Below are 15934 nucleotides of genomic sequence, written 5' to 3'. Positions count from 1 at the left end.
TGGATCCTCAATGCTCTTCAACTGTTTACTTGTTTAGCTAAATAAATATTTTGATATGAGTGTCACTGATGAGTCTTATGTAGACGAAACGCGCGTCTGGCGTACTAAATTATAATCCTGGTACCTTTGATAACTAGTGTATGATTATGTTTTTAAAAGTTATCGTTTATCAAAGTTGAAATAAAATAAACAAGAAACATTTAATTTGATTTTACTGTAACAATCAAAACATAAACTTGACTGTTACACCATCAAATCGGGCCTGGTAAAAAAGAAAATATTGGACAGTAGTAAATATGTACAACAAAAAAGTTCCTACGCATAGGTGTAAATATAAAACTATGTAGAATTTATTTAGTATTTAAGGTATCAGATGAAAGGTGAAGAACTGTTGGTCATTTTAGAACAAATATTGAATATAGTTTTGAAAAATAAAAAAAACGTATGAATTGTTTGTAAAATCGTGGACAGATATTGCCCGTTTATTTTTTCAGATATGAATTACTTTGTTTTGTGTATCCAAAATTACGATTTCCAATACAGTCTGTTGTATGAATAGCGTAATATTGATCTCGTGTCCATAAAATGTTTGGAAGTTAAAACTTTTAAGTATTGTGTGTCTTTTTCAATATTTGTACACAAAACCCGGATCAAACACTCCAACCTCACTACAATTTTAGGACGTCCCTAGCACAAACTTCGGCGGAATTCATTCTAAAGATAATTTGAATAGACTTGTAAAATATTACCCCACCAAACCTGATCCGGTAAAAAGAGAAACATCACAAGAAAAAGTATTTTGTTTTCCTTTCTGATGTGTGTGTGTGTTTGTTTTTATAAAAGCTGTTTTGTTTGTTTGCCTTCTGGTGGAATCAACGCCACTCTTGTTGTCCTGTCGATTATTATATGTATTGGTATATTATTGTTACTCCTGTAATGTAAGATCAGGTACTTCTTTATTCTAATCACCAATAACAAATCTAAAACAATTGAAATTTAAAAAAATATTACTTAACATTACTCTACTTACTACTAGAACAATGTTCGTCAATTTACAGAATTGACCACAATAAAAAATAAAATAGGATTTTAAGACCTTTGCACAGGTTGATATAATTTTTCACACAAATTGCGTTGATATCTTACTTAATTACTTAAAATCGAGAGTTAATTATACACATACATTATATATATATATATAAGAAATGTATGTGTATAATTGAAATATTTAAGTATAATTAAAAAAAAAAGATGTTAAGAAAGCACAAAAACGTTCGTAAATTGTTTTCCAATCATCAAAATTCAAACAACAAATGCATAAATGTTCCCCAAAAAATAATATTTTGTTCATACAATTCATGTTTTGATTGTGTAAGACAACATTAGGGACATCGACTTTATCAAACCTCCTGCACGTGTTATCTTTGGTTATGAGCGTTCTTAATGAAGGTGAATCCAGGAAAGTGGTTTCAGACGCATTATATTGATATCGTGTTGTTTTCTTGAAGATCTTGCAGTTTTATTTTTTTTCTATAAGAAGATAATGTATGTGGAACGTTAAACATCATATATATCAACATAAAGAAACTGATTTTCATTTGTTCACTGATGAAGCCAAAATGTATATCTCTTAAGAAGATTGAATAACTGTTTTACATCTTATACCGAATACAGATATCCGCGCAAGAAATTTGAACCATGTGCTTAGAACCAAACTGAAATTTGTAATTCTCAAATGAGTACAACTTTTTGAATAATTACTAAAAGTATTCTTGTAAGAAGGTTGTGAACATCAATTATATTAGTACAAAAAAATTCAGGTTTGTAAACCTGTTGACAGCTTTTTAACGTTATATTGCTTGATTGTCGGCTAGTATAAAATTGAGAATGGAAATGGGAAATGTATCAAAGAGACAACAACCCGACCATAGAAAAAACAACAGCAGAAGGCCACCAACAGGTCTTCAATGTAATGAGAAATTCCCGCACTCCGAAGCGTCCTTCAGCTGGCCCCTAAACAAATATATGCTAGTTCAGTAATAATGAACGCCATACTAATTTCCAAATTGTACACAAGAAACTAAAGACAGGCGCGAAAATGCGGCGGGTTTAAACATGTTTATGAGATCTCAAACGTCCCCCTATACCTCTAGCCAATGTAGAAAAGTAAACGCATAACAATACGCACATTTAAAATTCAATTCAAGAGAAGTCAGAGTCTGATGTCAGATTATGTAACCAAAGAAAATAAACAAAACGACAATAATACATAAATAACAACAGACTACTAGGAGTTTACTGACATGCCAGCTCCAGACTTCAAATAAACTAATTGAAAGATTATGATGTCATCATATGAATATCTGACACAATCCTTCCCGTTAGGGGTTTAGTATCATACCATCATAACATATATGAGAAGAACATAACCTGTGTCATGCCAACAACTGTTTTTTGAATAAATGTGTTTAGTTCCGATGCAAAGACCCTACAAGTGAATCAATATAAACGTCAAAATATGCAATCTTTAATTACTTGACAACAGTATCGTAACTATATCCCTTCTTGATAAGTCTATTTAAAGGTTTTGTTAGTTTCCGAGGTGAATACTGACATGTTTGTGCTTTATAAAGAATATTTCAATAAAAAATTGGATGTGAAGTACCTGAACTTATAAGAAGTCTGCATGTTGAGTATATACTTATTCGAAAGCTTCAAAATTATTCAATATACTTAAGAATGATTCTGTCGCTTTGCCAATCGTTCAGTTTTAAACAAAGTCAGCCAAGCGTGGCAACACTGAATAACTGTGTAAATATATATGAACAGATTAACTAGTCAGAATATATGACGCAAAATAAATAATGGCATAACATCTAAAGAATTATACGACTAACATAAAGATATCCAATTTGTTAGCCGGCATGACGTAAACACGATTAAACATAAAACTAAGAACTAGAAGTGAATCATTTATTAGTAAATTTCACACTGGTTTATTATGTACTAAAGGAAATGTGAGGTAAACATTTACACTTAATTCTGGTTGTTGTACTTGTACATAGTGTCCGTTTCCATTCTCAATTCTTTAAATAAAACAGAGAAAAAAAAACACAACCCAAAACCCATTAAACAGGTATTAAATAAACAAACAACATATTTAAGTTTTGTAGGTTATCATTCACCATTTATCAATTGTGACAATAACATTTATCATTAGATGCATAATACTGATGTCAAAAGTTGGGACACAACTTATATCAGCTAAAAGTAATAAAATAAATACTAAACAAGATAAATTTATTATGAGTAGAGATAATACACATATTTCATTGACTGACAATTCAGGTAAGTATATTTTCTAAAGGTTTCTTAATATTTTTCTCAAATAACTGAAACTATTAAAAACAACAATACTTATCGTGACAAAACTACTGGAAACTAGATTGGTTAGTAACAATTAATTGTATGAAGAAGACTAACGTTTAATTACATCGAGTAAAATTTAGCCACCAAGTATGACCAACGATGAAATTCAACGGAAAGTTGTATTTTTTTGCCGTCTGGTAAAAGTTCATTTAATTAGCTTTGGTTTCGTTGCAATTTGCTCGACTTAGATTTACTATAATTTAGACAAAACATTTGTGCCGTACGCGTATTTCCCCCTCCCCCTTTCCCCCATTGAATCGTCCTTTTTACATATATATCAGAACGACTCTTCAACAAAAAATAAATCACATTTTCTCTAAACACATCGATTAATTATAGTTTATGTTTAAAATTTCCAGCAAGCATTTTTCAGACATACATTTGAGGGCCAACCATATAAACCGTCTGAAACGAAACAGGCAAAAGGGAGAACTTTGTCAGATGAAGAAGAATAACGAAATTGTATGAAATGGAAATTTTCAGACACTTTATTCTATTTTATTTATGCCAATACCAATGCGATACAAATCAATGCAATATCTTATCTACTTCTCAAGTGAAGCATAACTAAATCATACAAGATGAAAAAAATAAATATACATACGTCAATCGGGACAGACTGATGAGCAATGCTTACAACTGACGAATATATGTATATAACGTATAAATAAGCCATTAATGATAAAAAGCATACAGCATAATTATGATTTTATTTACAATATAAGACTTTATCAAAACTCCTGCACGTGTTATCTATGGTTATGAGCGTTCTTGATGAAGGTAAATCAAGGAAAGGGGTTTCAGACGCATCAGATTGATATCTTGTTGTGTTTTTAAGTGGTACTCATCTGAGAATAACAAATTTTAGATAGCTTCTAAGCACATGTTTCAAATTTCTTGCGCTTATGTCTGTATTCTGAATAAGATTTAAACTTATCTTCATATAGAAAAAAAAACCATATCGAACTTCAAGATACTAGTATATATATATATATATTGAAGTTCGATATGTTTTTTTTTTCTATATGAAGATAATGTCTGTGAAACGTTAAACATCATAAATCTCAAAATAAAGAAACTGTTTTTCATGTGTTCACTGATGCAGAAAAACGTATTTCTCGTCAGTAGATTACAAAATTGTTTTAAATCTTATTCAGAATACATCCTTGTACCTTTGATAACTATTATTATGTACTAAAAGAAATGTAAGGTAACCATTTACACTTTAGTCTGGTTGTTGTATCTTGTACATATTGTCCGTTGCCATTCTCAATTCCTTAAATAAGACAGGTATCAAGAAAACAAACAACATATTTAAGTGTTGTAGGTTATTATTCACTGTTATTAATTGTGACAACAGTATTCATCATTAGATGCATAATACTGATGTCAAAAGTTGGGACACAACTTATATCACTTTAAAGTTATAAAATAAATACTAAACAAGATAAATGTATTACAAGTAGAGATAATGCACACATTGCATTGACTGTCTATTCAGGTAAGTACATTTTCTGAAGTTTCCTTAAATCTTCTTTAAATAACTGAAACTATCAAAAACGATAATACATATCGTGACACTACTGGAAACTAGATTGGTTTGTAACCATTAATTCTTTGAAGAAGGCTATCATTCAATGAAATCGAGTAAAATTTAGCCAAATAGTATGGCAAACGAAGAAATTCAGCGAAAAGTTGTTTGTTTTACCGTCTGTTATTTGTTCGGTTAACTATTATTTTAGCGAAATATGTTTGCCGTCTTTTTTACAAGTATATCATAACGATTCTTCAACAAGACATAAATCACATTCACCCTGAACACAGCAATGAATGATGATTTATGGTTAAAATTTCCAGCAAGTATTCTTGATGTATACATTTGAAGGCCAACTATATCAACCGTCTGTGAACGAAATAAGCAAAAGGGAGAATTTTGTCGGATGAGGTAGAATTATAAAATTGTATGAAATGGAAACAGATCGTTTGTTTATTTATTCCATTTTAATCATGCAAATACCAATGCAATGCAAATCAATGCAATATCTTATTTTCTTCAAACCTTACGCATTGTTTAGCATCATACTATTTAACACGATCATAAAAGATGAAAAAAATATACAGAAGTCAATCGGAATAGATTGATGAGCAATTATAATAACTGAAGAAAACGTGTATATAAAGTACACATTACTAGTAGCCATTAATGATAAAAAGCATACAGCATAATTATGATTTTATTTACAATTTAAGACTTTTCTGAGTCTTTTCAGGATAAAACTAAATGGCACATCACCTTAAAAATATCTTGATTTCAAAATTAAAATACTCTTCTCTATTTGTCTGTAAAACTATTAAAAACTTTCATAATTTGATGAAATTCAGCCAGGAGAATTTCTTTAAGATGATAATAAACAGGACAATGTTAGATAACGTGATTTTTATCTTTAAAAGTATGTCTCTACAGGTACATACTATCATACATTCCATCTTGAAGGCTAATCTAAATTTTACAAGGCATTCTATTACTGTCATAATATAGCTAATAAATGAATAACATTCTCAAGGCAGTCAACAGGAAGCAATATCATTTAAGTTGAAGTACAAACCTTATTGTTTTTTAGGAATTAAAGCGTTGTGATCATCGTCAATTTGTGTAAATGATCGCAAATGCAAATAAAAAATGACAGCGGCATTTTATTCGACTACAGTACTGTTATTCCGATTCTAATGCATTTCCACTATTGATACGTTACGTTTAGATCAATTTCAAATACAGATCTGTGTAACTTCACGAATGATTTTGGCGCAGAGACGTCATAGCTAGAAGTAGCGTAATAAAAATCAGAACTTACAAACTGGTTGCTATTACATTACTTTTACCATGTTTACTATTTGGATAAATATACCTTTAAACGGCGTTTTATTTGGGTTGGTTTTATTTTATTTTCCAAACAAATCGAGTTAATCGATTATCAATTCAAAATAACAGTTCATATCTAAGTAATACTATCATCAACTATGGATTTGATAGTAGGTTAAGCGTATGAAAAGAATGTTACATAAAATTGCTTAAGAATAAATATTGCACGAAACAAGAGTTTCTTGATTTTATTTTAGCGTGTCCATTATAGAAAAAGTGTGAATGCAATGAGGATAAACGTTTAAAATTGTCAAATCTTAATGTAATTTGACACTACAACGACAAACTTTTAAGGAAAGTTTTTCCTCAATTGCAACGATTCTCATAGTTTCATAAAAAAATCAAAAAGTGTATGAAGTAAATAAACAGTCAAAATTACATTATAATAATGACAAACCTCTCCACATTACTCCTACCTGAACTTACAGTAACTCTTATAATTTTTCGTTATGAATTGATCGACTAATGTGATTGAGCTTAAACATTTCTGCTATCGGATCTTTCGAAACATCGTAATTTAGGTTTATATTGTTCAGTAACATTTACTGATATTTTTCTTTGAAAGTATAGGTTTGGTCCGGTTCATAAATGATGTACACCTCGGAGGAGCCGAACATTTCAGAATTAAACTTTTTTCTTAAACGGATTTATGGGTTGATATGACTATAAACATGATAAAAGAAATAATAGGTGAAGAAACAAAATATATCGTGGTGCATTTCTTTTTTTTGCTACGACCATTTGAAAGTACCCTAGTCTGATGATTTTTCCATGATTCGTCTATTTTTACCCGTTTTTTGGACTATCAGAATGGAAACAAAATCACAGTTTCACAATTTAACCAATCTAAATGAATTTAACTTCAAACCTGAAAATAATTTCTTGCACCCCATATTCATTTTCTCAAAAAAAAAATGGCTAATGAGTCTGAATTGATTGGTATTAACATTTGAAATTTGACTACTCATAAACTACCTATTTCATGTATTGTAAATATACATTTTTTTCACAGAGTAAATTTGTTTAAAATATTTGTTTACTGCATTGCTATTTTCACATTGCATCACATATCCAAGAACGAGATTTAAATTAGACTGAAACGTCAGATTAATACATCCTTAATATATAAAGATATTAAGATACATTGCTTTAATAAACCCATTGAATACATTTGTTTTCAACTTCACAGTTAAAGTATCTAACACAACCCAATAACAAATCCTAATGGAAACAAACACATACACATTCCTATTTACCAGTAAAATTAGAACAGACGATAACGTAGGTTCAATACATTCATTTGTTGTCAATTTGACACATACCACGTTTGGATTCTTAATTTTAGTCAAAATGGTGACAAGTAATTTAGATTTAAGTTTATTTGAATCCGTATACCATCAACGAATAACACGATGGTACACATCTAGGTTACCACAGTTCGATGATACAAGAAACAAGGAACAAATACGTCTTAGTTATTTTAGTTTCTTTGTCAAATAATAGTAGTATACCGATGTTCAATGTCAACAATTATCCTGCCTTCATTATTAGACACATCAAACATACTAATGTCATAAATTGGGATATATCTTCTATCAGTTGTAATGTAAATACGGTGTAAGATAACTTATTTTAGTATAGAGATAATATTTATTCTAAACCCTCTAAATTGACTGTCATATGTTGATACATGTTGTAGCACTTTGCTAATGATCGACTTTGATTCTTGAATTTGACAAAATAGTTAAATTGTTAGTGAGTCTTTCGATAGTTTTGATGTAAAATAGCAGAACATTAAAGGTTTAGGTTTGCGATGATCGAATTCAACAAATTTCGATACAGGTAGTAATTAAATAATAGAAAATAGACATAGGAAGATGTGGTGTAAGTGCCAATGAGACAACTCTCCATCCAAATAACAATTTATAAAAGTAAACCATTATAAGTCAATGTACGGCCGTCAACCCGGAGCCTTCGCTCACATCGAACAATAAGCTATAAAGGGCTCCAAAATTATTAGTGTAAAACCATTCAAAACTCATTTAGAGAAGCATATTTATACGATTTTCTTACATGTGTAGTTACTAACATTTTTAAATAGACAAAATAGATTTACTTGATTCAATCATTATTCATTTAGCGTATTGAGGGAAATATATTCTTGTATAATTTAAAGAAAACTGCATGAAATGTCATGTTTCACGTTACGCCTGGATAAACGTACGGTGACCCCGTTTATTTGTTTGTTTTAAGCATTTCTATCCTTTCATATTTAATTTTTTACGTCATATCATTAAGGTGTGCTTCCATTCACATACTATTTGTTTGCTTTGTATAGGCTATACACATTGTGTCATTTACCACAGCCTGTTTTTGAAATTCAGTTCAGTGACCCATCATTCTTATTACATTTCTTTAGCATATCACTATATGGACTTATTTTGATACCGTGACAATATTTTATCCTTTTTACGAAACAAATATGAGGTAGAATTTATTTGTGATCTCGATTTGATATTTTTTTCATGTGTTAATTAATTATTCGACATAAACCAGCCATTGTATGAATGACAGCAAATTCAAAATGCTATTGTTTTTGAAACAAGTACACAGTCAACCTAATTTTACCTTTTTTTAATATAATTCATAACAATCCATACTTTGAAAACATTTCTCGTCCTTATCATGTTTATGTTATTTCCAGGTTAAATAGTTATCTTAGGGACCAGTATTATTATTGTTTACGCCAGACGCGCGTTTCGTCTTAATGAGACTCATCAGTTACGCTCAAATCAAAATAGTTATAAAGCCAAACGGGTACAAAGAAAAGTATTTAGGACACAAAATTTCAAAAAGAGGTGCCAAATTCGGCTAAGGTAATCTATTCCTGGGATAAGAAAATCCTTAGTTTATCGAAAAATTCAAAGTTTGTAAACAGGAAATTTATAAAAATGACCATATAATTGATATTCATATCAACACCGAAGTACTGACAACTGGGCTAGTGATACCCTCGGGGACGACACGTCCACCCACAGTTGCATCGACCTAGTGAAGTAAATAATTATTTAAAGGTACCAAGATTATAATTTAATACGCCAGACTTGAATGATCTTATATAAAGCTCTTTTAACAGTGATACCTTCAATTGCAGAATTTTGTTTACATGCATCACATTCATATTAGAAAGAAAATATTCCTAGGTACAGAGAGTTGTTGCTCTAGAAACTGATTACTTAGTGCTTGAAAATTTCAGAAAAAATGCTATTAAATCAATTGAGTACTAATATTTTCAATTTTCCAAATTGTTGGGTCTCAGACATGTTTAATAATACAATCTTCGCATATGTTTTATGTATAAATAATAAGTTTTTTCTGTGTATTTTCGACGATCAATTAATAAGTTGCAGTTGGAAAAATTGAGTATGTTTTCGTACTTGATTATTCGAAGCTGTTATAAACCAGGTTCATTCGACCATTTTCTACATCAGAAAATGCCTGTACCAAGTCAGGAATATGACAGTTGTTATCCATTCGTTTGATGTGTTTGGACTTTTGATTTTGCCTTTTGATTTTTGATTTTCCTTTTTGAATTTTCCTCGGAGTTCAGTATCTTTGTGTTTTTATTTTTTATAACTTTTTGTTAAATATCTTTCGATTAAAATTAAATGCTTGCAAAACAGATTCGTCTAATATCGATGCCTAATCAGTATCATGTCAATGTATTTATAACCACATATCTAAATGCACTAGCTTAAACAAAGGGCGGACAATTTTTAATTCGTATTATTAAAAAAAATAAGACTTGTATTGGAGCATCACACTCACACGATATAAAACAAAAAGGGAATGATATAGTAGTACCAATAGAACATCTCTCCAGCAAAGATCGAATGACAAAGACGTTAACAACTATAGGATTATAGGTCACATCCTGCCTTCAACAATAAGCATATACCATACGGCATAATCAGTTAAAAAAGACCACGAAATACTGATAATCAATCAATTCAAACATCATAATTTCTTAACGTCACATATATTGAGTCCGCCAAAAAGTTAAGCACCACTTTTCATTAAAAAAATTAGTAAATCCTCGAATAATAGAAAATATTCATTTGGCAATTTTGCTAACATATACCATAAACAAACCATCAACTTAAGTTTGGTCACGTATGCAGGTTCTGTGCATTTGGATTTTGCGTTCACAGAAATAGTGAAAATTACACAAATCAGAAACGAAATTTAAGTTTTCTAGTGATTTTTTTTTAAATGGTTACCTATGTTCCTAGTGCTCCTACCTGCATTTGACATGTCAATTGCTTGTCAACGTTTCGTCACAGATAACTAACGCCTTGCCATATTTTACAGTGACTTGGTGAAGGTCAAATTTCACTTGCACACGGTATAGTAGAATGCATTGAAACAGTGTATTTTAAAAAGTGCAGAAGACCTTTAAAACGGTTGATTGGCGGGTTTATCGGAGTGTTTGGTAGTCTAAATGGATTTCCTTAGCGTATGTTATATATTGGTAAATCATAACACCAACATATAAATATTTTGAACGCATAAATATTGCCAGTTATATATAGGTGGTGCTAATTACCTTTGGCGGAGTGTATTAAGCAATTCAATAAAGAAGAATCTTACAACTTATTAATGCGAATTATACAACTCGTTGAGAACTGCAAAACATGAAACTTGCATTTTGATACAGATATTTCTATGTAACCCCCTCCCCAAATAAATAAAATAAATTAAATAAAATAGAAAATTCAGACACTGATTAAGCAATTCATAGTATGTAAATATATGTTTCTTTTGACACATAAGATTAGCCACAAGTGTAATAACAAAATTTGACATTTGTTGCTGGAATGTCGTGACAGGAATGTGTCATTTGGATTAAACCCCATTGGGAAATCCAACAACAAAATCGAAGTACTATTTTAACAAACGATATATACATTACTTGAATTTGGACTTTTATGATATTTTTAAATGAATTTTCATTTTATGCAATAGATAAATTAGCGCAAGCAAACTGAAATGGCACAGGCTGCGTCCAAAACGTGTGAGATATGCGTGTCTGGTCCTGGACATAACTACTGCGAACAGTGTGACCAGCTGTTTTGTGATGGATGTAAAATATCTCATTTACGGACGAAGATGAGCAAAAACCATACATTTCTAAGTGGTCCAAATATCAACCCGGAAGTTAAACTATATTGTAAAGAACATGATGAAAACTTCATATATTATTGCATGGAATGTAATACACCAATATGTAAAATATGTGTAATTAAAAAACACAAATCACATGATTTTGCAGAAATCAAGGAATCAACTGAAGGGATCAAAGCTGAGGTCAAAATGGCGATTGACATGAAGATGAAAAACCTGCAGTCAAAGATAGCAAATATTGACCAAGGGTCAAATCAATATCAAGCTGATGTACATAAAGTTATCCAGTCCATTAGAGCAGAAGGCAAAAGATTAAAAGAAATGATTGATCAGAAAGTTGAGGGTCTTATTAATACGGTAAAAGAGAAAGACACAAGGAATGTCCAAACCTTGCAGTCTGTTGGCAATGAGTTAAAAATAGCTTTGGATAAGGCAAAGGAGCAGCAGAAATTTTATCAAGACACGCAGGGGATAAAAGATACTTCGAAATTGTTACAAAAGCTAAAACAAATGAAATCACAAATCGATCAAATACAAGAAATACAGATTCCTATTATGCCATCAGTCAAATATGCCAAAAAGACAGTAGCAGAGGGAGAAATAGAGAAACTATTTGGGGAACTAACATTTGGGTAAGTTTGTTCTTAGTTATTGATTCTATGAAGTGCTTTGAAAACTCTAATTGTGTTTTTCTCTTTTTTTCATATGAATTTTGGTATATAAGCAGTCTCGTTTCGACTGGGTTGAATAATTATGGCATCTTCCGCTTCGTGTTTCAATTATATAATGTATTTGTATCTCAGATAATCAAAGTTCTCCAGATTTAATAGAATATGCGATAATGCAATGTCTATATATAAACTGTTATTCAAAATTGTCAGTGTTCTTTGATCATTGATTAAAATAACCAGCATTTCATGAAGTACAAAACAAGAAAATCTATGCGTTGACTTTATAGAATCCTAAACATATGTTCACTGTTTCAATTGGAATTCAGTTTGATTCAAAATACTCCAAGTACACATTTGAATTTTAATATCTACTTATAAAAATTGGAAAACAGGTTTATACTTTAAATAATAAAAAATCAGTAGCCCTTTCACAAAAAGTCTTAAGCGTAAAACTAATCTTACGATAAAAATATTAAGTTGAATTTTTAAGAAATGTTAAACACCATAAAGGACCTTTTATAAACTAATGATATAGCGAATTTAAGAAAAGATTGAATAATCTTAAGACAAAAGCTTTGAAGTGAAATAAATTTAGGAGGAAACTGTAAATCCGATTTATCAAAGGATGTTTCAGGATCCTTCTCAATTCGATAGTAACATAAAAATCTCAAAACTGATTTTCTTTGATTTTTGACGAAGAACTATTCATAACTTCACTCCGTAAACGCTTAATTATGTGTTTAAGTTTCATTTAATAATTGGTCTTTCTAGCTTAAGTTTTATCTCAAGACTGGAACTCGCGCCAAGAAGTCACCAACCAAAGAAACTAAAGGGTCTTTAATAAGGGACAAAACTACAGTTTTCAATAACAAAGTGTAAATACAAACTTTATATCAACTGACAACAAAATCTTATCAAGTCAATCGTAAGGAAAAAAAGTACTTTTAATGCAATTTGGGAACTAGTTTGTGTTATTTTTGGATTATCGTAATAAAGCTAATTCTGTTTGTTTATATTTAGCAAAGCACTATTAATTGATTTTATTATAATTTACAATGTTGACGCACATATCAGATGAGAATGAAATTGTTAATAAGATCATTGTTTTTTTCTCAGAGAAACTGTCAAAAAAGAAGAAAACCCGAAACCTCAGAAGAACGTCAGGTTTGTATTTATGATAGACATTTAACAAAGTTGTTTCTTTAATTTCCGTTTTTAATGTTCGCTCATCTCTCCCGTTGATTGGCTTTTGCTATAATAATAAAACCAAAATACAAAGTTTTGTCCTTCAAAGTCATATTTGACATTGCGTTGTAGTGTTCTTCATCTCTGTAATTATCCATTGTTCACTTGGTTTTGATTCAAGTTGAACCGATTGTATGACATTAGAGTGGTACCTAACACTACAGGGAGACAACTCTGTAAAAGCAGCAAAACGTTTTAATTACGTTGAATAGTTAAGATAATATTAAGCTTCTCAATGATCAAAATAAGTGTTTTTTAAACTGCTATATATCCAACCATTTTTTTTCTGAGAAAATGATTGGTTCAAGGTTTTTTAATTTTTTATTTTTGTCAAAGGGTAAAAGGAAATATTTTGTCAAAATTTTATGAAAATAAAACGAGACACATTAATTTTCGTCAAGGTAGAACCTTAACAATACGAACGTATAATATACTAAGTTATCATATGTTAAATACTGGTTCTTTCTCTGGCAGACAAGATGTTATTATAAAAAAAACCACTTAGAACTAATCAGTAATTTGGCAGTACCGTAACTTGCTTTAAATTGATTCTCTTTTTGTTAATCATTTTTGTATCCACTAATTTTAGCGACGTTGGTTTTAAAATATACATATAGTTTTCTTTGATTGATAAGACTAATAGGTTGCACAAAATTCATAAGTAAGGAAAATATATGCTATTCGTTCAGTTTAGTTTTCCAAAATGTTATACCTTAAAGTATTCAAGATAAAAAAATTGTCCAGAAAAGAGATCAACATTTTTGAAAGATTGCCTAATTGTGGCGCAGAATATTGATATGAGATTGAAATGTCGAGCAAAATTAGAGGTGAGTAATCAAATAACAAGTTACGTTAACACATTTATATAAGAACAAATGCTATGAATGTTAGACATATCCCTTGAGAATATCTAAATATGATATCTTTTATAGAGTTACAACAACGGCTAAACAATACAGATACAGATGCAAAGTATGTGGGTAAGTGTTATGTTATGTAGTTTTCTTTCGGAAGAGTACAAAAAACCAAGTATAAGTGCACAGTTCATTATGAAATAAGACATTCAAATTTGAAAGACATAGATATGTAAAGCACAAAGCAATTTTTTACCTTTTAATTAAATTTCATTTGATGTTAAAGATGTTTTAAACAATTATTGAAACAGATCTGTGTCTATCAATTTATAACCTTTATTGTCAATACCATACACATTGAATCAACTTTCCTGAATGATATTATCAAAACGCGCGTAAATTATATATAGAGTATAACATACGTGCGTTTTATTTTTTACCCTTTATCAGTCGGCGGTCCAAATATAATATCTTTGAGTATTTATGATAAAACTCTCATTTCTAAATTAGTTATTTATCGTCAGACTCTGACCTTTGCCTATTTTAAATATATTCGGGAGTATGTATTATACGCTTATATATTTACTGTTAAATTCTAACTCGTTAACTGAAACGAACATAAAATATTTATCAATTAACCACAAACTCTAACATGGGAGACGCCACTTGAAGAGACAAGTGCACATTTTATTATAAATATGGGCATTGAAAGTTCCTAAAAATACACAGGTATTAAGCAGCTTGTACTGGTTTCCCCATACTAGTGGTTTACAAACCTGAAAATAAATGATACAAATATACCACCATGATAAAGAGGACACAATAGTTAATTCAACAATGTTAAGCCGTAGAACTTTTTTTTTAACTTTTGGAAAAAAGCATTGGGATAAAAGCAGACAGCACTAATATGTTAAGCCCTGTTTATGTTAATACTGAACCTCAAATATGTAAGACATACAATATACATGTCCTCATTCAGTACCTTAGTCATTAGTTGTATTATATTAAAATCTATTTATTTATTAATATCCACTTTTCCCTACCTCGGGACTAATTACAGCTTATCAATTTAAATATCGGTACTTGTCTGTCGCAATTTATATGTCATGCTCGTATATGTTCCCATTTAAAGGTCATTATTAGTTAGAAAAGAGGAGGTGGCGATGTCCTAACACAAAAACGTTGAGACAGTGTTTTACGATATACATGTTTAACGATCCCGATCACAAACGGGTTAACTGAGACGACTTGTTTTCGTCTCAATTTTCCATATAAGCGCCATGCTATTGCAGTTTTCAGATCTTTGAATAGGAGAATAGATGTCTCAAATGCAATTTGAACTATAGTGACATTCTTTACTGGGTATAAATGGAGGGTAATATATGTTTATCAGGAGAAGCATATCACGTCAATTCTCCATCCTGGAAGCAATGCGTTGATCTGGTTAGTCACTTCAATCTGTCTTCTCAATGAAATTCTGAGAATGGGGCTACGATCATTGAAAGACGAACCTATGATTGGGATCTAGATGGCTGTTGATTAATGATATCGATGTATTTCCGTTTTAATTATCTTAACCAAATATATTCCTGTTGACCTTTTCTTTTGTTCTGTCCAATTGGTTTGCTTTA

At 30.4% G+C, this 15934-nt stretch overlaps 1 protein-coding gene across 1 annotated transcript in view; it reads left to right on the top strand.

Moving 5' to 3' along the window:
* LOC134698053 (transcription intermediary factor 1-beta-like) overlaps positions 1–14433 on the top strand; it is a 102939-nt gene extending 88506 nt beyond the window's left edge. The window contains exons 2-3 of the mRNA XM_063560342.1: positions 13321–13368; positions 14382–14433. Of these exons, the coding sequence (XP_063416412.1) occupies positions 13321–13368; positions 14382–14433 (100 nt within the window). The remainder of the gene's footprint in view (positions 1–13320; positions 13369–14381) is intronic.
* The last annotated feature ends 1501 nt before the right edge of the window (positions 14434–15934 follow it).

This window comes from Mytilus trossulus, chromosome 14 (assembly GCF_036588685.1).
Source record: "Mytilus trossulus isolate FHL-02 chromosome 14, PNRI_Mtr1.1.1.hap1, whole genome shotgun sequence".
Lineage (NCBI taxonomy): Eukaryota > Metazoa > Mollusca > Bivalvia > Mytilida > Mytilidae > Mytilus > Mytilus trossulus.
This window is presented reverse-complemented; position numbering and strand designations above follow the sequence as displayed.